Here is a 24,266-nt window from a genome sequence, read left to right on the forward strand (position 1 = left end):
TGTGAAAATTGAGAATCAATATAGGTAAGCTAAAAAATATATCAATATGTATTTCTTAGGGTATTCCAAAATTAGTTTAGGATAATTTCGAAATAATTAGCCTATATATATACATGCCATGTACCATCAACATTCTAAGTCTGTTGTTTCCGATGCATTAAAGAATTTGCATTTGGAGTTTTTTAGAAGAAGTTATGGCAAGTTTACAATAGGCCAGGTGCCTGAGATGGCAGAATGCTATGAAGTTTTATTATAGTTCATAAGTTTTATCATTTTTAAGGATAAGTGACAAGGCTTGAGGAAATTTTTCAGAAGTATGATCCCCAAGCATGACCCTGTACGAATTTGGTTCTTTTTTGAGCAAGTTTCCAATTCTCATGAACTGATAAAAATGTTGTCTTGATAGACTGAACATATTCTCATTTTTCTGTGCTCTTGAAATTGGATTTGTGCTAGCTAGGGCCTTTTTTCTTTAATCCTCTTGGGCAAACTTTGCTGCCCAAATGTAGATAGAAAATGCCTCATTTACCCACAACAGACTTCATATACATCTTGTGTGCTAGAATGAGTTCTTTTTACTGGTTTGAGTGCATGTAGTCCTAATGCTACTAATGATCAAGAACAGGGATACCAAGTGCTTGTTAAGATGTGATTTAATAAATTACACTATATATATTTCTAGCATTTGAGATATATCTAATTATTTCTAAATTAATCAGACCTATCTCATTTGTCAGCCTTAATTAAGTTTGATCAGATAATGAGACACTTTAACTAGGATTTTTTATTATAACTTTGATTAGTTCTTTTGGTAGAATCTAAGAATCTTGCTCACATTATCATTGCGCTGGATTAACCCTTTTTTCTTCTAGTGTAAAAAAGTTTGATACTGAGTACTGAACTATATGATGATGAAGGGGCACTGATTTTAATGGGGGGTACAAACTCCTAATTCTGTTTTCCAAAGTATAATGGCTTTCCGTGATTAATGGATTGGATATAAATCATGTTTTGGAAACATGATGCTGAAATTAATAATATATATGTTTTTTAGGAGCTTTACTGCCTACTGCTCAAAAACCAACCAATTAAAAGAGATTTTTCTTGTCTGCTTCTCCCTTAGTGGCTTCAAACGTGTAATCTAAGTGTCTTTCGTCCCTTCATATCTGATCTGTAATGTTTTATTAGCGGCGACTGTACGTACTGTTTCCCAAGGGAGAGAACCACAAAATTAAGAAGTGAAAACGCAGCCGGTGAAAATTATTAGAAAAATTAATTTAATTTTTTTGTCCAGCTTATTTTAGCTTTTTAATTAGCTGATCATGATGAACGAGTATTGAGTCTGATCTTCTCTCACTTTTGTTACAAAGTGCATGCTATTGTGGTGGTTTGGAAATATTGGATTCAAACTATAGTTTGAATTAAGTTAGAAAACATAATGAGACACTTTGAGCTTGGAACTCCAATTATAACTTTGACTAGTTCTTTTGGTATAACTAAGAAGCTCGCTCTTTTTCATGACTGAAGCAATCAGATTTTTCTTAAAATTAGAAATACATTATCTTGTCGAGAGTTTGATAACTTGCTTACAATGACTTCTTTTTTGGAGAGAAATATCACCACAACAGATTTTTTCTTCCATTTGGGTATATGTATCAATTATATAGTACTCCCTAAATATTAATCAAGTCCATTCTGAAATATTAATTGAGCAATTAAGTGCACTTCCAATATGATCATGCTATTGGAGTATTTTTTTTCTTATTATTACTATTTGTTTTCATGTTAGCCCCATTGTTTATGCATGATCTCTTACATGCATGATGATTGTTAGTCCACAGCCCTCTCATTTCTTTGTGGAGAAAGCTCATAATTCAATATTTTCCCCCGAATTACATTCATATCGTTTCGAGTTAATTTATTTTCTGTTTTTCCCTCAATTATCGCAAATTTCTTTTGAGATTCATGATATACTAAGGGATATCATTGGGGATTATCTTGCAACATATATGGTGTGTGTATATATGGATTAAATGATCGAAATGCATGAAATATAATCACTATTGAATATATGGATTCTGTTTTCACGTTAATATTCTACTCCATCTAACTTCACATGATGAGTACTTGTGTAATACACATGTACATGATTAATTAAAAAATTCACCAATTAACCCTCTAAATGATAAGGAGATCATCCTCCTAATTAATTTGTACTAATGAAAAACAAATATTCAATTCATGAATTAATATATATATATATTTGGTTCTACCCATATTCTGTTTAGATATTACTTAATAGACTGATTTTTGGTTCTTGACATCATGATCATGGACGAAAACCTTGTCAGTTTGGACTGGTATTTGTCCCATTTTCACTAACATATATATAGAGACAAAGAGCCACTAGATTCCTTCCACGTAACAGCCACCATCCGAACCACTATATACTTGGGACCCACGTACAACTAGCGTTACTGTGTCCAATCCAGCATCATTTTGCTGGACATCTTCAGTACTCCAAAGAGTTCTCTCTCCCCTCTCTCTTGGTACGTAGGGTGATCCAATTAATAATCATTTGGATGTGATTCCCTAACTTTGTCACCGACTTATAAGACTAGTTACTCATGTTATTCATGAAATATTAAATCATGATTACATCTTCAAGCTTTTTTGTGTAGTTCATCTCATTATATAGGCTTGGTAGACCCCCCCATATATGTTGGGTTCATATCCTATTACTCAATTATAAAGTCTATATTCATATATATATATATATAGACTTTATATATATATGGACATTGGTCCTATGCTCAATTGGTAAGAGAGCAGATTAATTTAAGGATATTTTCATGTTTATATGGCCCCCATATTTAAATTATAATTTATTCAGTATTATCATTTATTTTTTTGGCTTCCTTTTTCTCCCCTACAACCAATCATTAGGAGCTAATGATTGATCGATGTTGGGAAATGGATATATTAATTTCTGGTTTCCTTGATTTTTTATGTAGAAGAGGGAAAAGATAGACACGTAAGATAAATTGTATATCTATTTTTTTCCCGATCTTCAAATTTAGATAAAAACTTGAAAAGATCTTGATATGTATCATGTACTCGATTAGCTAGGTGCTTGTGAAATATATAGGTGTTGCTAGTTGGTTTTGGTTGGTGTACTCTGTGTGATGCTGCTAATTTTGGGACCCTGATCTGCTGCTGGATATCTTGATCATGTGTATATTTCTGTTGCCTAATAGAGTACGTAACAAAAAGCCATCGATACTATTTAATTTCCATTTATAATATTGTGATATTTAAACGCGTACAGTCATAAAAATGGAATTATAAATGACATTGAGCATATAAATTCCAGCTTTAGACTTTGTTGTACCGAATCTACCGATAGTGTCAACATAGTAAAAAATTTTTTCATTGAATTCCAAAAAGAAAGTTGAATCTTATATTTGGTAAGGTGTAGTCATGTCATTCAACCTGTCAAGTACTGGCCACTTAATTAGAACATCCTCATTGGTTTGGATAAAATCTAACTTCAACTAAATTTAGCTAACAAGACATTTAAAACACCCCACATTGAATTAAGCATGTTTGGATAAATTTATGGACCTAATTACAGTAACTCACTAAATTGTTTTTCGTATAGTAACTTAGCCAAACACTATATAATTCATTTCTCACTCCTCTCACCAAATATGTATGTGCTTTTTGTAATTAAGAAAATACCTTTAATTTATTATTATTAAATATAATATGTGATAAAAATAAATTAATTAGTTAATATTAATTAGAATATTAAGATTTAATTTAATTAGAATATAATTAAATTAAAATTTAATTGGTAGAACTACAAAATGTGATAAAAATAGGTATTCAATAAAAAAACTATTAAATTATTTTTATTTTATTATTATATAGAGAGTAAATCCAATATAGGGATTAGATTTGAATGGAATAGACACCGACAAACTCTGAGTGATATTAGCTAAAATTTAAATTTGTATTTGGCCAATTCAATGAGAATGCTATAAGACATTAAATGGAATTGCAAATATTGGCTTGACCAAGAACATAATTAAAGATCAAGGCGCAAAAGACCAAAATATTTTCCTGATCATCTAATGCTTATGAAAGTTGTTTAAAGAACAACAACTTAATGACAACAACTATAATAAATGAAGACTCCATGGGAATATTGAATTGCAATATTTGACTGGACTATGACTCATGCATGCACTGGCATGCAGCTTCTTACTTTTGCTTAAATTTCGTGCACCTAGCCTTCTTGTTTCTACCTCCAGTAAAAACCAGGAAAATGAGTCCCACGACTCCCACCTAAATATGATTTCTTCCATAGAGAAATACGTTAAATACAAAGTAACTTTATGCCAGTTATGTGACTTAATCATGTATTAAGCCAACTTTACATAGTTTTATATAATCATTTTCCATTATGTTACTAGCTGGTTCTGTCTAGTTGGGAGTTTCAACACTGAACAGCCAGCAAATGAAAAATATGTAAGATTTTATGTAGTCTTATATATGGCGAAGTAGTCCTATTTATGCCAGTTCTTTTGTGACTATAATGCAGACGTGAGTACTTCATATATCCTAATACTTTCTATATATATATATATATATATATATACTAGAAGATTAAAAGCACTAAGCAAAACTTTATGTGCATATCAAAGAGCACAGTTGAGTGTAGCTTCCCCTTGCATATGATCTAATATATAAGACCAGATTCAAAGTCCCTATATGAGATGAGAAAATCATGACTAGCCAATCAAGAAGTCCCTTAATGGAGTTAAAATATTGTGAACTTGGGTTCTTCATTGGTGCTTCATTAAAATTCCTGAACACTTAAACTTCTTTGGTACATTTGCATAGTTGCTTGGGATATTTAGTCATTTAATTATTGGCCATGCGTGCCCACCAAACCCACTCTGTCCTTCTCTCTTTTCCTGCCAGGGTGGAAAACTGTAAATAAATATATTTTCCACTGTTTTAACGATATTGCTTTCTTTAGGGCTATTCATCATACAACTTCTTCGGCAGCTGCTCTTATTCCAGGACCATACTAAGTATGCCCCTTTTGCCTTCAACAAGTGCCTCCCTTCAGCTCATCCCATCCTACTAACATAAACCTTCATATGCAAAAATTAAAAACATCAAGTTTCCATCAATTTATTTATGTGGCTTTTGCTTGACTTGATTTTGAGGGCTAAAATGCAGAGAGCAATCATGCCAAGGTAGGTAAGAGCCAGATAATGCGTAATCTCTGTATGAAGTTCAACCAGAAAATTCATTTCCAGCTATGCTTCAAAATTCCCAACACGAGTTGAGCCCTAAAATGCAAATATTCATTAAGGGAAATGAATAGATGGGATGCATGTACCTACAACAATTAGCTTGCATTTGTGTATATATGCTATTAATGTTTCTAATACCAACAAAGTGTATTAGAAACATACTAAATTGAAAGCAGTTTGTTGCAATTTCAGGATTACTTTAAGTGTCATGTAGTTGAGATTTCCTAATGTCATTTTATTAATTGGAGTGCTTTAGATCGAACTCAAGTATTGATTGATGTTTTATTCATTAATTGAAAATTTTATTCATTAAGCATTGAATGGATTGTTTAGCCCTTGGTATTAATATGTACGTTGTCTGAGCCGATCTCAAGCTTATAACTAGCTTTCCTACTTTGTGCACTAGTATACGGGACATCCTATTTCAAATTGCTATTTTTTAAAAAATGAAACTACACTTACAGAAATATTGAAAATACAATACTACATGAAAAACTATTGTTTGTTTGCTTAGGGGAACTCAACCCAATTGTTGCTTCCATCCATTTATCTTTCATGTACAAAACCCGACGGCCTTTATTGGACAGCAAACATGCAATTTGAATGTATGCTCTAGTTATTTGTTTAGTATGCTTGGAATAAGGACTTTTAAAGTTTGGCTTAGTGCTAAGTATGGATAGACGTTAAATGGTTTGATGTTGTGCTTGTTAGTTGATTTTCCCTAAGTTGACATGATGTAAGGAACGTGCTTTCTAGTTGAAATTAGAGCGTTGGTTTATGCAGTTAAGCTTGTGATTAAAATCATTACTCCTATATTTGTTTGCTTTTATTTGTATATTTTTCTTTTGTTTTGTGATTTCGTTTGTGTTAGGCTCTTCTATTAAGATTTAATCTGACACTTTATGTTGCATTTTTGGGTGCAGATTGTAGGACGGATGTGCTGTCATTTTGATTGAAAAGCACTTGGTTGAGCCCGACTCTCAGTTATTGGTGAGCCATTTCACCCAGGGGTGAGCTGAAACAATTTGTATTGAGGATTGAAGGTAACGAATACCCATACACGTCCGTAATTCCTTCTTCCTTTCATTTCATGAATTCTCAAAATATAGATGGATGTTTTGTTGTTAGTGTTATTATATATGCTAGACATAGCTTTGATTGGTTAATATATATGGTTTATTATTAGATAATCCATCTAATAATAAACCATATACTACTTAACAAATTCCACATGCTGTTTGTTCTTTGTTTTGGGTGATGTTGTTTGCCGGTAAAGGTATTTTTCCTTGTATGGCTAATTAATTAATTTGAATTTGAGTTAGAGTCGTCAGTGCTATGATTTATATAAATTTACTTAACTTAATAACACAGTTCATAGATATAAAATAACAACAAAGTACTCAAGGGCTTTCCCTTAAGCAAGACCATGCAAAAGATGTCAACCAAAAGTCATTCTGCATGCAAACCAAAAAACAATTATTACCAAGTCAGAAACTCAATTCAGTTAAGTACTGCTTAATGCATCTATATTTTAATCCTTGGATTAAACAATGTATTTTCTTAGATTATATATATTGGACAAGTATTATAAGGAGTTGCCTAAAACAGTATGGAGTATATAAGGTAGATAAGCAGTTTCTGCCGACCAAACAAGAAAAAGTGGTCAGTGTTATGGCCTCACAAACGAACAAATCCCCAACTGAGATGAATTGTAATTTCCATAGATGAAAACATAAATCCGAACTCACCCACCTCAAAGAATGAAATGGAAATTTTAGACAACATAATAAAGCGTGAGCTTCTGATTCAAGAAGTGTAATTTTTTTTTAATAATACAAGTAAATAGGCATTGCCCAAGTACATATGAGGTACTTATTATACAAACACCATATCTTGAATTCAGTATTTGTTACATGATTCCAGTGGTGTATGCAAACACCACAGCTTAGACCACCTTCCTATATCCCAAGAAAGCAACTTATTTGTAAGTTGTAGGCACGAGTAAGCAACACAGTTCATTGCCTTGAAAAAATATATATTTGTTACACACATATGCTCTTTAAATAAACTATATTACACTAACCTTTGGTATGCAATACCAAAACAGTGCCACACATATATGCTCTTTAAATAAGCTGGCAACCTCTATAACATCCTTCACAGTCTTGATTAGAGTTTCCTGAATTCCACGTAAAGGTTACTCCCATTAGTGCCACGCTCTAAATTTTGAGTGTCTCAACCACCTTCTAATATGCTTTTTATGAAGTGAACTAGGTGCCTCCAATTCTCTTCTTCAAACAACTTCTTATTCATTCTTCTAAACGTGAATGCGCACTATGGTGAGTTTTTCATCGAACTTAGTTGTAGAGGTTGCCATGCTTAACTAACTTTCTTCCCCTCCCATATCGTGCTTCAGATGGACAAAAGTTGGATGAATGACCCCGATAGGCTTGTATCATCTGCATACGCCGAAGGCGTTAAATATTTCCTCGCACAAGCACGAAACCATGCAAGTGGAAGGGATCCCATCCGGTTTCCATGTCGTGCATGCCTTAACAATCTGTGGCTGCCTATATTTGAGGTGGAAACTCATTTGTTTATGAAAGGGATCAACCCAAATTACACGCAGTGGATATTTCATGGGGAGGAGGATACAACATGGAACGTGAGTGATGAAGATATTGATGATGATATCAACCAAGAAGACGATTACATAGATGACATGCAGGATATGTTGGATGACATCCGGGCAGGCACCTTCGATGATGCGGCCCAGGATAGCACTCCTGCGGCAAACAGGCCACGAGAGACGGTAGATTCACCATCTTTCGAGCAACTACTAGAGGATGCCCGACGTCCGTTATTTGATGGGTGTACAAAATTTTCAAAACTGTCATTCGTGGTCAAGTTGTTACACATCAAATCAATCGGTGGGTGGTCAATTAAGTCATTTGACATGCTACTTGATTTGTTGAGGTCTGCCTTTCCTGATGCCCTATTGCCACAATCATATGAGGAGTCAAGGTCGTTGGAGCGCGGTTTGGGCTTCAAATACCACAAAATCCATGCGTGCCCCAACGACTGCATCTTATTTTGGAAGGAAAATACAGCTCTTAATGAATGCCCTGTATGTAAGGCTTCGAGGTGGATACCAAATACACACGGACAGCGCGCGGTACCTCAAAAAGTGTTGCGTCACTTTCCTTTGAAACCGAGATTGCAGCGTCTCTTCATGTCTGCAAAGATAGCAGGTGATATGCGATGGCACAAAGAGCAACAGACGAAAGAAGATACTTGTATGAGACATCCGGCCGACTCTGAGTGCTGGAAGAAATTTGATGAAGATCATGGCTGGTTCGCTTCAGATCCTCGCAATGTTAGGCTCGGTCTGGCAAGTGATGGCTTCACTCCATTCAACAACTTGGCTAAACCTCATAGCATTTGGCCAGTGATCCTTGTCCCCTATAACTTGCCGCCGTGGTCATGCATGAAAGACCAATTCTTCATAACATCTCTGATTATTCCTGGCCCAAGGTCACCAGGGAATGAGATTGATGTATACTTGCAGCCGTTGATCGATGAACTGCTTGAATTTTGGGAAGATGGGGTACCTACATATGATGCCTCAACTAAGGAGACGTTTATGTTGCATGCTGCCTTATTGTGGACAATCAACGATTTTCCTGCCTACGGGAATCTGTCTGGCTGGTCAACAAAGGGAAAATTGGCTTGTCCGTCTTGCAATGCAGACACAGACTCTAATTGGTTGAAATATGGCCGAAAACATTGTTACATGGGACATCGTCGTTTCTTACCCCCAGATCACATATGGAGAAGGAGGAAATGGTTGTTCAACGGTAGAGAAGATCATCGCATGCCACCAAGGGAATTTGGTCCTGAAGAGATTCAAAATCAATTGCAGATGATTGGGGATGTTCAGTTTGGCAAATCTCATAGGAAGAAAAAACGCACTGCTGAAGAGCTGAACTGGACAAAGTGTAGCATATTCTTCGTGTTACCTTATTGGTCAACAGTTCGACTTCGGCATAATTTAGATGTTATGCATATTGAGAAGAATATTGCCGACAACATCTTATTCACTTTAATGAACAGTCCAGGGAAAAGTAAGGATAACATCAATTCAAGGCGTGACTTAGAGCTTTTGGGCTATAGAAAAGAATTACACTTGATATGGCATGGTGATCGTGTAACAATGCCACATGCACAGTACACATTAAACGTCGAGCAAAGGAATAAATTTTGTGAGTGGTTGTCTGATATCAAATTTCCAGATGGGTTCGCTTCCAATATCTCGAACTGTGTATCTCGACGTGACTGCAAAATCTCAGGGTTGAAAAGCCATGACTGTCACGTTTTCCTTCAAAGACTACTCCCTATTGCTGCTGGGGGGTATTTAAGAAGTGACATTGGCTTGGCTTTGACTGAACTTGGTACTTTCTTCAAAGAGTTGTGCGCTCGAACACTCGATGTCAACCGCCTGGCCCAACTCCAAACTGATGTTGTCACCATTCTATGCAAACTGGAGATGATATTCCCTCCTTCCTTTTTCGATGTTATGGTCCACCTAGCTGTCCATTTACCCCGTGAGGCCAGACTTGGGGGTCCAGTACAATATAGGTGGATGTACCCATTTGAGAGGTATCTCGGCAAATTCAAGCGGTATGTTAAGAATAAAGCCCGCCCAGAAGGTTCAATAGCCGAGGCTTACATTCACACCGAATGCTTGACATTCTGCTCCATGTATCTCAAAGATATTGAGACGAGGTTTAGTCGACCGGACCGCAACATTGATGCTGACGAAGAGGAAACGTTAGATGGGTTCAAAATTTTCAACCAGAAAGTTCGTCCCTTGGGCATGCCTTCGAACGTGCAATTAGAAGATAAACTATTTAGGGCAGCCATCTGGTACGTGCTCAATAATTGTGCGGAGATTGGACCTTATATAGAGTAAGCATTAACGAGTCTACTTAAAAATCCTCTTTCATTCTATACAATTTGTTATGAACCCAATACCATCTAACTTCAATATGTTGCTTTGCCTCGATGCACCAAATGCAGGGAACACTACGAGAAATGTAAGGTGCAACACCCAGATTGCATCGAGCGCACGCACCAAACTGAGTTCCCAACTTGGTTTAAGCAACGTGTAAGTTCTTATCCATTCCTATCTAAGATGTGCTGCTATAGCTTTCATTTTATATGATTTGGATCTAATCGAAAATAAACGTTATGAAATTTGCTTTTTTAAATATATAGATCCAGGAACATCGTACCTCGCATACACTTGATGTGTCCGCTGATCTGTACGCGTTAGCTTGCGGGCCTGACCGTTGGGTTGCAACATATGCTGCTTGCATAATAAATGGAAAAAGGTTTCATACGAAACAGCGTGAACTTCGCCGTCGTACACAAAATTCTGGAGTGGTGGTAACTGGTGATGAGGCCACAAATAATTTGGACTTCTATGGAGTTATTAATAATATTGTAGAGTTACGCTACATGGAGTGGCGTCGGGTGTACCTGTTTGAATGCGATTGGTTTGATGTTGGTGATCGAAAACGAGGGGTGCGGGTGGATGACCATATGATTAGTGTCAACATGAACAGGACTTGGTATAAGGATGAACCATTCGTGTTGGCGAGTCAGGCTGATCAATGTTTCTACATAAGAGATTTAAGGGCGAAAGGGAATTGGGGTGTTGTGCAGAACTATGCAAATAGGAATGTATACAACATTCCGCCACTGCCGAGAGTTCTTGAAGTACTTGATGGGGAATCAAGTACTCCTGATGCCGATCAAGAAGATGAGCCATCATATTATTATGAACCAGTGCAGTGTGATAACACAGATCAAGTGGCAACTCAACTGAATAGGCCTGATATACTACCTAGCCATGTAGATGCACGAGAAATCATGGATCCGGTTGGTCAACGCATAGATTCAACAGGCTTTATTAATGATGACATGATCACTTCTGAGTCTGGAAATGCGGCCAGTGAGGGGGAATATTCAGATGAAGAGGACCTATCAACAAATGAGGGGGAACATTCAGATGAGGATGGGCACACAACATCTGATGAGTCTGGCGACCTATAAATATAACCCAGGAACTTCGTTCATTTAAGGTTGAGATATTAGAATTCTTGTTCGAAATTTCCATGTGTATATAGACATCTGACAATATGAGATTGACTTTGAAATTGGTATGTGTATATAGACAGTTCAATATGAGTTTGGGTGAAATATATGTTTTGATTTATTTTCTTACTACCATGAAGAAAATCATTTTACCTGGCTCGAACTACTTATTATGCAAACTCATATTTTCTTATTATGCAAGTAGCAAACAATCTTATCAGTAGTATTCAAGTTTTACAACATCTATACCTAAATTAAATAGTATCTAACATGTGATTTAATTTGCTTCAGGTTACGTTCAATATTGGGAGGCTGTGTGAACTGGGATGCACTATGCCGTATCAAGGTATATATACGGCCGACTCTCAGTTATTCGTTTGTCTATTTAAAGTCTCATAGTGTAAGGGTTAGTCTACCTAAAAGTAACTGAAAATGGTAGATAAATTTGCTTGTTTACGAACCTGTCTGTGCATATTGAGATTATTTTGTATCAATTAGGGCATCAATTTTATCCCACTATGTTATTAACTTGTACTCGTGCAGGTAATCAGCCGGGACCCAGTTCAAGAGGTGGAGGCAGACTTCGAGGCCTTCGAGGTGGAAGGCGTTATATCCCATACTCAGGTCGTCACTGCCGACCACGCGGTGCGAAATTATCTTCATATCATAGCACGGAGGAGTGTAATCAATCCTCCTCGGATGACTCAACACAGCCCCCAAGTCCCCCACCATGCGTTGTGCCAACTCACGCGCCAGAACCTATTCAAGAACCCCAACCAAATACTGCTGGGGAACAATCACCTACTGGAGAACAAACTGGTGCATGTTTTTCCAATACTTTAATTTTGAAAGCATTAGCATGTTTGAATGTGTTATTAAGTGTGAATATTCCACATTACACTTTAAAATACTAATATATTGTACCTTAAAATACAGCTGCAGATGCCCCAATGGAGACCGAAGGAACGCAAGAACAGAGGAGACGAACTCGTGGGCCATCTAGATGCATTTTCTTTGACAAGCTAAGGAAGAACGGGAAAGTGCAGTTGAAGATAAACGATGGTGAGACAGCCCCATGTTGTGAACACGCTTCTATGTTCACAACACGAGTATCGTGGATTGTGAAACAATACTGTGACATGAGTTACAAGCGTTGGTCGGATGTGCCACCAGCGATTAAAGAGGAGCTCATTGACCGTGTTCGGGTAAGTAAAAAATTTAATTGTCCTTGTTTGGGGTGTTGTTTATGTAGTATAATCATCGCCTAAATAACGAGATGACACATTGATTGTTTGCATGCTGCCTTATGTAGAGTGACTTTGTGTTGGACTGGGATCGCGAAAACCACCGATTGACGGTGACAAAGGCCTTACGTAAGCGCTTCAACTCCTTCCACCATGACTTGCACAAGATTTATGAATCCTATGGAAGCCACGCAGAAGCGTTGGCTAATGGAACTAGTCTGGTGGACCCCATTGTATGGGTGAAGTTGTGTGAAAGGTGGGGCAGCGATGCCTTCAAGGTACAGATAGTCCTTCTCACATACAACCATATAATATGTATATATTTAATATGTCTAAATATTGTGGTGGAAAATCTGTTTGTCTATTATAAGTAATTGTTCCCTATTGTGTATGACAGAAAATTTCAGCTCAAAATCGGGAGAACCGAAACAAGCAGGCCATTAATCACACATCAGGACGTAAATCATTTGTCTGATTACTTGAGCAAAAGGTATGTCTAAGGGAAAACAATCTTTTAATTTCAATAGAATAGTGAAAATGCACTTTACTTGGAGATTTTAGTGACAATATTACTTTACTATCACTAAAGGTGGTTACTCATAGCTTTGTTGTTCAAATGTCACATGGTTCATACAAATGACAGCGCAATGAGAATGGGAATTTGGTCGACTTCTACAAAGAGACGCGTTGGTCAAAGAAAAAGAATGCATTTGTCACCGATGCTACAGAAAGTACTTATGTGAGTAGTGCAGAAACAGCCGTTGGGATCTATGTTTCTTTCTATACGGTAGTAAAATCATTAATATAGCACTAGCTGATTATTTGTTAATAATCGTTGCTTTCTCAATGTGCAGAAGGAGATGCAAGGTAGGTTGGATGGCCTAGGACCAGAGCAACGTAGTGATGAGGCAGCAGCGACTGTCTTTAGGGAGGTTCTTGGCCATCGACCTGGATATGCACGGGGACTTGGGGAAATGGTCATCCCCGAGTCAAGTAGACAACGTGACAAAGTTGAAATGCAACAATACATGTCTGAGGCTGAAAAGCACAAGAAAGATGCTGAACAATATAAGAAGGATGCTGAGCAATATAAGAAGGATGCTGAAGCTTACAAGAGTCAGCTGGATGCAATGAGGACAGAGATGCGGGAGCTGAGGGAGCATCAGATAGAAAATGACAAAGTGATGCAGTCTTTCTTTAGGGCTTTCCCGTCGTTCACTGAGTCAGTTCGACAGACTCAGTGTAACGATTCCCCCGGCCCATAAGGGGCTTCTCATAAAAGGGCACATTTTTTGGGTGGTTTTTTGTGACACCGGGGAGGCATGAGGTTTTTGTACTTACTCTATAAAAGGGCACAAAGGGGCTTCTCAAGGGTGTCGACGTGTTGTGCCTTTGGATGGTTTTTGTACTTACTCTATACGACACTGGGCTATATATATAAATATATATAGTATTATATATATTTATATAAATCTTGGATCTATGTCTACACCGGGGATCTCTTGGATCTCTCATGGTCTGCAAATGAGGTTAGTATCATTTGGAGTTATCCACCATAAAATGTACTTGTACAAGTGAAGTGTTAAATATATTTCTAGCAACTTTGTTTCCCAAACCCGATGAATAATTCATTGATGGTTTTATACATAATTCCTTTTTTTTTTTTGATAATTTGAATCACAGAAGGCTGACATTCTGAGAAGCTTCCTTGAGATGAAGGAGAAGGAATTACTTGTGTTGGAAGAGAAGCTTAAGGCTAGAGAGAGAAAGTAAGTTCCGACACCTTTTCCCTGCTCTGTAAAAGTTTACTTACAACTTGTGTTTTATTTTTTTCCCGTGTAAAATGACATTGATCCTCTACAGTTATGTATGTAGTTTAACTAGCTTTGTCGCTTTGGAAATTCTAGTAAATATGACTACTTTTGCACTGATCTCTCTCTCTCTCTCATTGAGCTGACCATTTGTGTAATAACATAATGGAATCTGTATAGCTTAAAAGGCTTTGAGGGTTGGACCATATTGTGGTGTATTGATGCTATGGTTTGGGTGTATAAAGAATTATTGGATTATAATAAAGTTGATTGGAATAGCAATCATGGTAATCTATAATTTTATGTACAATTTGTTATGGTTTGCTAAGTAGGAGTGTTACTGTGACGTAATTTGTAAGGCGTTGCAATTTCCCTTTAATATTTCTCACATTAATGCATATTCTACTATTTTTCATTTTTAAGAGGAAGGGGGTGCCATTGGGCCTCTTCCTTGACAAATTATCATCTATATTCTGATTAAACTTCAGTTGTCTGTGTAGCAGTGGCTTTCCTTGTTATGTCAAAAGCTTCAAAGGGGATGGTTGCTAGAGCTGAACACCATGCAGGTATTAATATATACTTTGGTTTCTATACACAACAAGTAATGGAGCTTTTATCGTCTGATGATGATTTTCTCCCTTCTGCTTCCCAAACATCCAACTATTTTGGAAGAAAATGTGAGGAGGTCGTAGGGAATGGATCAGTTGAGCCTATGAAGTATACTACCGCTCTTTATTTAGCAACAGCATAGGAGCTGGACTTTCAGATTTCTGTCAAGAAAGATTGGAGGCATTGCTGCAGCAGGGCACTATCAACCCTTTCAGATGGAATTTGATGAGGTATGTTGGGTTCTACTTCCTTTCTTGTAGTGATATATTATTGTGTTCTGCATGCTTAGCATCGGATGCAGAAAGTTGGGCTGGAAAACTACCGCAAATGTTGAATCGACGTGATGAATATGTCATTTTGTTGATTGATATTTGATTTTAGTTTTTTCAGTCAATTTTAAGATTTTTGTTGTAATGCTCAATTCTAAAAGTTTCCTTCGGCTCTATCTATCATATAATAAAGAGCGGTAGTATTAGCTAGATTTTCCATAGATTTTCTGGTTTAAGTTGTTTTTCTTTCCAGGTCTATTGACCTTGTTATGGTACATATGTGAGTGTTGAGTTGCACAATTTTAAAGTAAAAGGGTTGATACATTATCAGGTTTAATCTATATACTTGAACTTTTAGGCTTAAGTAGGTGTCTGCACATGTATCTTTTCCTTCAACTACCGCAAAATAAGGTGTTTAAGGACTAATTAATATTCTTAATTATCAGATTGATTGAATGCACGGTCAATATCATATATATATATATATATATATATAGCTAGCAGGTATGATCTATAATATCATATAAAGATATACAGAATGATATATATTATTAATCATTTTGCATCTAATTACATTGATTTGAGACCTCACATGCATACAGTACTACCCCGAACTTCCCTAAAACTCTCATCACGAGTAGTAGTAGTAGTAGTACTGGTACTGGTGCTGTGTCTGGTGCCCATGTCGAACACTTTACATTATCATATATATGATCACAGGCTCACAGCATATTTTGATATTATAATAAAAATGAACAAAATGATGATATAATTAATTAATTAATTATGAAATGCAACATGCATTGGGATTCTCATCGCTGAAGAGCTGAGGGGGTGGGATTCGTTCCATCACATAGACTGGCTCGTAATAGTACATCAATCTCTTCATACCCTCCTCATGATCAACGACGTATATATATAGTACTTTTTTCATGTATTGAGTATCTTCCTCTTAAGTTGTTCAGCACAGGCCTCACAGTGCATTAATAACAATGAGTTCCACTGTTATTAATCCAGAAACCTAGAGCACAAAACCACATACATGCATGCGAGTTAAGAATATTGGTAAAAAAAGTGAGAACTTCCATTGTTTTTTTTTTTAACTTTTTTCTTCAGTTCTAAGTAAAGATACTACATTAGACCTGGGAAGCTCCAACTTCTGGGATGGGTTCACCCTCAGATGCTGGCAATGGGGATAGGACTTTGGTTCTTCTTTTCGGGAGTTTCATGATTTTCATGCACACAGCTTGAGGCTCCACTATTCCCTTTATGGTCACTTCGTTTTTAGCCATGTCTACCTCAACCCCCTCCACTCCTGATACCATCCATAAACAGGATTAAATATACAAATAAAATTGGGGGGAGGGGGGGGAGAAAGAGAGAGAGAGAGAGAGAGAGGAACCTCTAATTCCCATTATGGTCTTCTCAATCTTCTTGGCACATCCAACATAGTCCACAGTCCACGTACAAGACAAAAAAATTAGATGGTGGTTTTGGCTCTTCCTTCTCCTCTGGCTTCTCTTGATCCTTCTTCTCCTCTGTTTTCTCTTCTTTCTTCTCCTATGGCTGAGCCTCTGCCTTAGCTTGTTCCTACCATATACAAATAAAAAACAATCAACCAATATTAGAACAAATTAAATGCAGCCCGAAAATAGTCAAAACGCATGGGAATGAATTAGAAACACTTGAAAAATACAAAAATATCACCTGTTTAGCTTCTTCCCCCATATCTCTCAATCAAGAATGAGATATCAAACTCAAGTTGTTTAAAATATAGGGAAGAATTTGAAGGACGAGAAAGCTGGAAAGGAGAAGGAGGGAGAGGATCAGGGTAACAATGAAATGAGAGTGATTATATAGATATATAGATATATAGATATATATGCAGATCAAGGCGAAAGCATATATATATATATAAAAGACTTCATATATCTATATATATATAGATATATAGGTTTTTTTGTTCCTGGTTTCTTTCCCTGTCCAAAACTGGATGTGTTGCTTAGATATTGTAAATCTAACCTACTTATAAAAAAAATACTCCAATCCAGTCCCTTTTTTGGTCAAGTCTGGAATCCTGATCCTCCACATGTTTTGAGGTGTCAAACATAAGTCTGGAGTGGATAGTGGATACTCCACTCATTTTGTCGAACATATTGATAAAAGCTATCTTCTACCTGCTTCTCGAGCAGGTCTTATCCAACATCATACTACTTATTTTGAAAAATTGATAGGCGTAATGCTTATGATTTTTTATATATTCTTACCATTTGTACAGATGGACAATAGAGGAACTGCTCGACGTGGGCTTAATGAAGGCTCTTTAAAATACAAGGCTGGCCAGATTTATGCTGATGATGAGCTGACTGGAGCCGCACCCCACATTTAAACGAGGGCTTGCTAAAGTTGGCCATATTGGGTTGTATGGGTGGAGTTATGGTGGATATCTTTGAGCTATGACCTTGGCCAGGTTTCCTAATGTCTTCTGTTGTGCTGTGTCTGGTGCCCATGTAACGGCCTGATTGATCAAGTGTAATTCTTCCTGTAACCAATGATTTGGTACTAATCCTTTGGATGATTGTGATGCTTATTTATTATTAAGGATAAAAGCTCAGTTTGTATATGAGAATACATTAATACACCACCCCATTGTAATATATATGAGTTTGGATTTTGTTGATGGGCTTGGATGGAACTTTATGTATTTATTTTGCATGTTATATTGATTAGCAACTTCAATGAATGAGTTTGGATTATGAATGGTGCATTTAGGAACAACTAAAAACCAGGCTTAGAAAGAAAATAAAGCTCAGGAAATTTAAACATGAATTAAGGTTTAGCGGCGAATTAAGTGCATTTTGCGGCGAATTTTTACTCGCCTCTATAAACCTACTCTTAAATTCTCCTAAACCAGCGATGTACAAATTGCTACTAAATTTCAATACCGGCGACTAAATATTCGCCGCAAATACCTTTATGTAGCAGAATGTACATTACGGCGATCTTGGAAACTTGCTGCCTTTAGATATATTGCGGCGATATATTAAATCGCTGCCATATAATTACCGATTTGAAAACCAATTCGCAGCGAGTGAAATATCGCCGTATAATAGTATTTAGCAGCGAATATTATATCGCTGCAAAATACTATGAATAATATGGCGGCGATAAAAAATTCGCCGGGATAATAATATAGCAGCGATTAATTAATCGCTGCATCATGATAATATACGGCGATTTTCCCATTGCGGCGATTTTGTGGAGTGGCTGGCAAATATATTTGGCAGCGATATTTGGCATTTTTAGCGGCGAGTAATAAATGCTGCTAATAATCTATCGCAGCGCTTAACGACAGAATCCTATTTTGAATTAGCGGCGATTAATTTGTAATCAGCAGCGAAAAAAAATTCGCCGGGATATTAATATATGGCAGCCAGTTTTGGTTTCCGTTGCAGTAGATCTAAAGTGGGGAGTTAATACCGGCGAATTTCCAGCGATTAAAAAATCGCTGGGGTAGATATATGCCAGCGATTTGTTGTGTTTTGCCAGCGATTATGTATCGCTGGCAAAATTGTTGAACCTTGTAGTGAATTCAAGTTGTACAATTTTGGTAGGTTCCCAAGAATATGTGGAATTGGGTCGGTCAACTTGTTTGAGGACATATCGAGGAATTCAAGATTGGTCAGTGATTCAAATTCTGGAGGTAGAGCACTAGAGAGTTGATTGCCATTCAACCCCAATTTCTCTAGAGAAGTTAGTTTTCCAAGTTCTTTTGGAATCGCCCCAAGTATGTGATTTAAAGAAAGATCAAGTACATGCAGTTGAGTCCAATTCCCAATATAGAGTGGTATGCCACCAGTAATATTATTCCCACTCATATGTAGGGTTCCTAACTTTGGACATTGTCCCCAATTACTTGAAATCATTCCATGAAAGTAATTGTGGCTTAGATCTATGAATTGCAAGTTTGGATAGACACCAAAATCTTTAGATATATCTCCAACAAATTGGTTTCCGTTCATGTGGACTCTTACCAAGCTCGTACAGTTTTTCAAGCTTTGGGGAACACGACCAATGAAATGGTTGTTGTATGCAGAAAAGTTTTGAAGCAGTCCAGAACGACAAATATTTTCGGGCAAATAACCAGTAAATTGGTTTCCACCAAGTTCCAACGACGTCAAGTTCATGAAATCCCCAATTCCTTGAGGAATGGGACCAGAAAGTTTGTTTTGAAGAAGAGATAAAAGTTCTAAACTGCTCAAATTGGAAAATGAACTTGGAATAGCACCATGGAGTTGGTTCATGCTCAAGTGTATTGCTTTCATCTGCGTCAAGTTTCCTATCTCTTCAGGAATGGAGCCAAAAAGTTTATTTTGGAAGAGATAAAGATAGCTAAGATTTCTTAGACTACCTAATGATGCTGGAATTGAACCATGGAGTTGGTTCATGCTCAAGTCTATTTCCATCAAATGTGCCAAGTTTCATATCTCTTTAGGAATAGAGCCAGAAAGTTTGTTTCGGTAGAGATAAAGAAAAGTAAGATTTCTCAAGTTTTTTAAAGAAATAGGAATGAAACCATCCAAATGATTTGTGTAAAGAAAAAGGCCAATTAGAGAGTTTAAGTGACCGATGTCCTCAGGAATAGAGCCAGAAAGTTGGTTCTGGTGAAGGGACAACATGGTAAGATTTTTCATATTGCCAAAAGAAGTCGGAATAAAACCGTCCAACTGATTTGCTGAGAGATCAAGCTCGGTTAGAAACTTTAGGCTGCCTATATCTTTTGGAATGGGGCCAGAAAGTTGATTATTGTAAAGATACAACAATGTAAGATTTCCCAAGTTGCATAAAGAAGTCGGAATGAAACCATCCAATTGATTTTTGTAAAGACCAAGGACAGTTAGAGAGTTTAAGTGACCAATGTCTTTAGGAATCGAGCCATTTAACTGATTTTCAAAAAGGCCAAGGTATTTAAGATTTGCAAGGAGGCCAATTTCTGGTGGGATTTCTCCAGACAACAAGTTACTAGACAAATCTAGAAAAGTGAGTTTGGAAAGATACATAATTTGATGCGGAATGGTCCCAAAGAGAGCGTTCACAGAGAGGTCAATACGTGCAAGATTTGAGAAAGACGAAAAAGTCAATTCGTGAAGCGTACCTTCTAAACCAAAGCTGGTTAGGTTAATTTGGATGACACTTCCAGCAGGGTCCCAAGAAATACCAAGCCAGGTGCATGGAATTGTACTCAGGCTTCGATTTGCAGAAGAATTAGTTTGACCATTTGGATGGAAAGTCCATGAAGATAGGCGGGACTGGGTTTCGTTCTGAAGGGTGTTTTTCCATTTCAGAAGAGCAGCAGCTTCTGAGGTATTTGAGGATGAAAAAACCTGCTGAACATACAAGACAAAGGAGATTAGCATGCATACTTTCACAAGGATTGATGATGCCATTCTTTATGGTTTGTTTAATGTCTAATAGTTCATGCCTTAATTTATAAGCACATGCATCCCTATCCTTTCTGCTTTTCCTCTTCTACGTACCTATCATCATGGTTGTCCTTCTCAGGAAAGGAAAATAAAAATGCGCTTTTGGAAAGAAAATTGTTTATTCAAAGACCTTCGTTTGGATCACTAACTACTCTCAACTCCTCTCAATTCATCATTACAACTTTTTCAAATTCCAACACAAAATATAATAAACAATTCAACTTTTTCAAATCCCAAAATAATAATAATATTAAAAAATAATATTCTAATAATATTTTATTATCTCAACTCAACTCAACTCACTTCAACATCCAAACTCAACCTGAAGTCTTCTCCGCATGTCTAGTGGAAAAGTAGCTTTCGAAGTGCATAATGGGTTGGAAGAAGGAAAAATAATACCTGAATTGATAAAAGTGATTGATTGAATTTTTTATTTTTTATTTTTTTTACTTAACGATTAAGAAATTGAATATTAATGAATTGGTATTTTTTTATTTTTTAAAAATATTTAAAGATGTATAAAAAATGATTAGAGATTAAAAAGAAAGAAAAGATAAAAAAAAAAATACATTTGCACTCATTAGTTAAGTTCTTCGATTAAATTCTTGGTCCTTGTAGCACGGTCCCGGAAGAAGTAGGGCTTATAAATGTATTGGTGACCGGTGATGATTACGCACAAAGAATAATATGGTAGTTGTAGCACAATTTTAAGATGTTGATTCGATAGATAGACAAATTAAAAGAATAGCAAAAGGAACAAAGAAACTAAAAAAAATATTAAATGATTAATGGAGAACAAAAATTAATTTTAAATGCAAATTAAATGAAGCAAAGTAACTAACAGAAAAAGTACTCAAATTTGACGAACAATAAAGCGTCAGAAATCCCTTACACAAATCTGATATTTTAATTATTATTAATTTATTGAATAACTCAATTAGGAACTCAATTCCCAAAATTTACAATCGGAATGTATAGATTTATAAACTAAAATTAAATCAAATGTAATCCTTTAAATATTAATCTATGAACAGAATAAATTCTATAATTATTTAGAGAATAAAGCACAATGAGGTGCCGTGTAATGGATGAAGGTGTGGCTTCAATTGTGGGGGCCCACCTCTTGTGTCGTGCTCCATAAGAAAGACCATAAAAAAATAAAATAAATAAAATTATATTCGTAAGTCTCATATACAACATACCATTCTTTTTGTTATTTGTTATTTTTTTTATTTTTTATCAAATATATGATATATGGATGATGTGTAGAATAATTTAATTATTTAAAAAAAATAAAACTAAAAAAATTAAAAAAATAAAAAAAATAAAAAAAATATAATGTGTGATGTGTAGACTTATAAATAGTAAAGATGACGACGATGATGATTAAAAAAAAAAAAAAATCTCCAGTAAAACCCAAAAAGGTAGAACTCAAAATGGCCCCACGTGTTGCATAAAGAATCGTGTTGCATGTAACACTCTTTAAATTCAGCTGCTCCGTGTTGCGTGCGTAAAGAATCCTTATGTAAGAATAACCTATGTCCAAAATGTAAGAATAAGACCTATGCCCAAAAAGTTAAGTGTAAAACTCAATTATAAATTATATCTCAACAACTAATAATGTAATATTTGAGATTTAAAATATTATAAAATTCTGGTTAAATATATCTCAATGTGAATAGATATTAAATTCAATAATATAAATTATATTTCATTATTTCTATTCACATTTTAATATTTTAATTCAATAGGATATTTAATTGGCACTTTTGTGCACTCAGCAAGTAACACCACAGTTTTTATTTCAAAGTCTCCTACCCTCAAGATACGTCACATGATAAGTCTTATACCCGCACTTGAGTTGAGAATACGAGATGAGATGAGTTGAGATACTTTGTGAATAGTAGTGAGATATTTGAGTTGAAATGTGATGTGTTAGAAATAGTTTGAGTTAAAATCTTTTATGGAGTTTTGGAAAATAAAAAAGAAAAATTTGAACAAAAATATTATAAAATTATAATATTATATATTTTTGTATATTATTTTCGTTTTCAGATTTGAAAAAATTCAATTATTTTTTATATTTTATTTGAAAGTTTGGGAAAGTTATAATAACTAAAGAATGATTAAATAAAAAAATTTAAAAATTAAAAATTAAAAAGTATTTATATTTACGGTAATGCTAGGGATCCCGCTCGTGTCCCACTCCCATTGTTTTAATTTTTTTTAGTTTTTATTTTTACTTAGTAATTAAGAAGTAGGGCTTATAAATGTATTGGTAACGAGTGATGATTACGTCTAATTAAATAATGCGGTAGTTGTAGCACAGTTTTGGGGTGTCGATTCTATAGAAAGACATATTAAAAGAATAACAAAAGGAACAAAGAAATTGTAGAAAAATATTAAATGATTAATGGAGAACAAAGATTAATTTTAAATGTAAATTAAAGTGAAGCAAATTGACTAACAGAAAAAGTATTCAAATTTGAGGAATAATAAAGCATCGAAAATCTCTTGTACAAATTTGATATTTTAATTATTCTTAATTTATAAAATAATTTAATTAAAAACTTAATTTTTAAAATTCTCAATCGGAAGGTATATATTTATAAATTAAAATTAAATTAAATATAACCTTATAAAAAATCTTTAAACATAATAAATTCTATAATTAGAAAAGAAAACACAATGAAGTGCCCATGATAGACGAAGGTGTGGCTTCAATTGTGCGGGCCCACCTCTTGTGTCGTGCCCCACATGTAAAACGATAAAATAAAAACATCACTGGTAAAACCCAATAAAAGTAAAACTCAAAATGATCCCACGTGTTGCATTTAACACTTTTTAAATTCAACTGCTCCGTGTTGCGTGCGTAAAGAATCCTTCAGCTTTCGACTGCCAGCTTGCATGCAAAACCAAAAGCTAGATGGTCCGTGTTGCATGCCTTCTATTCCTCCCAAGACCCCTCCGTTGGTCAACTACACAAAGACTTATCTCTAAAATGTAAGAATTATCTCCACAATGTTAAGTGTAAAGTACAATTATATATTATCTCTCACCAACTAATAATGTAATATTTAAGATTTAAAATATTATAAAATTATGATCAAATATATCTCAATGTGAATAGATATTTAATTCAATAATATAAATTATATATCATTATTTCTATTCACATTTTAATATTTTAATCTAATAATAAAGTATTGAGACTGCACTTTTACACATTTAGCAAGTGACACCACATTTTTATTTCAAAGTCTTCTACCCTCAAGATACGTCACATGATAAGTCTTCTATCCATAATTGAGTTGAGAATACGAGATGAGATGAGATGAGTTAAAATGATTTTTGAATAGTA

The 24,266-nt window shown here is 35.5% G+C and overlaps 2 protein-coding genes and 1 pseudogene across 2 annotated transcripts; all 3 read right to left on the reverse strand.

The window, feature by feature from the left end:
• Positions 1-16,352: 16,352 nt before the first annotated feature.
• LOC109018161 lies at positions 16,353-17,301 on the reverse strand (annotated as a pseudogene).
• A 1,618-nt stretch (positions 17,302-18,919) lies between these two features.
• Positions 18,920-19,888, reverse strand: LOC109018152 (probable leucine-rich repeat receptor-like protein kinase At1g35710). The gene has a single exon (XM_035695862.1). The coding sequence runs from the start codon at positions 19,886-19,888 to the stop codon at positions 18,920-18,922; it is 969 nt and encodes a 322-aa protein (XP_035551755.1).
• A 15-nt stretch (positions 19,889-19,903) lies between these two features.
• LOC118349908 (probable leucine-rich repeat receptor-like protein kinase At1g35710) lies at positions 19,904-20,869 on the reverse strand. The gene has a single exon (XM_035695863.1). The coding sequence runs from the start codon at positions 20,867-20,869 to the stop codon at positions 19,904-19,906; it is 966 nt and encodes a 321-aa protein (XP_035551756.1).
• Positions 20,870-24,266: the final 3,397 nt, after the last annotated feature.

This window comes from Juglans regia, chromosome 11 (genome assembly GCF_001411555.2).
Source record: "Juglans regia cultivar Chandler chromosome 11, Walnut 2.0, whole genome shotgun sequence".
In the NCBI taxonomy this organism is placed as follows: Eukaryota; Viridiplantae; Streptophyta; class Magnoliopsida; order Fagales; family Juglandaceae; genus Juglans; species Juglans regia.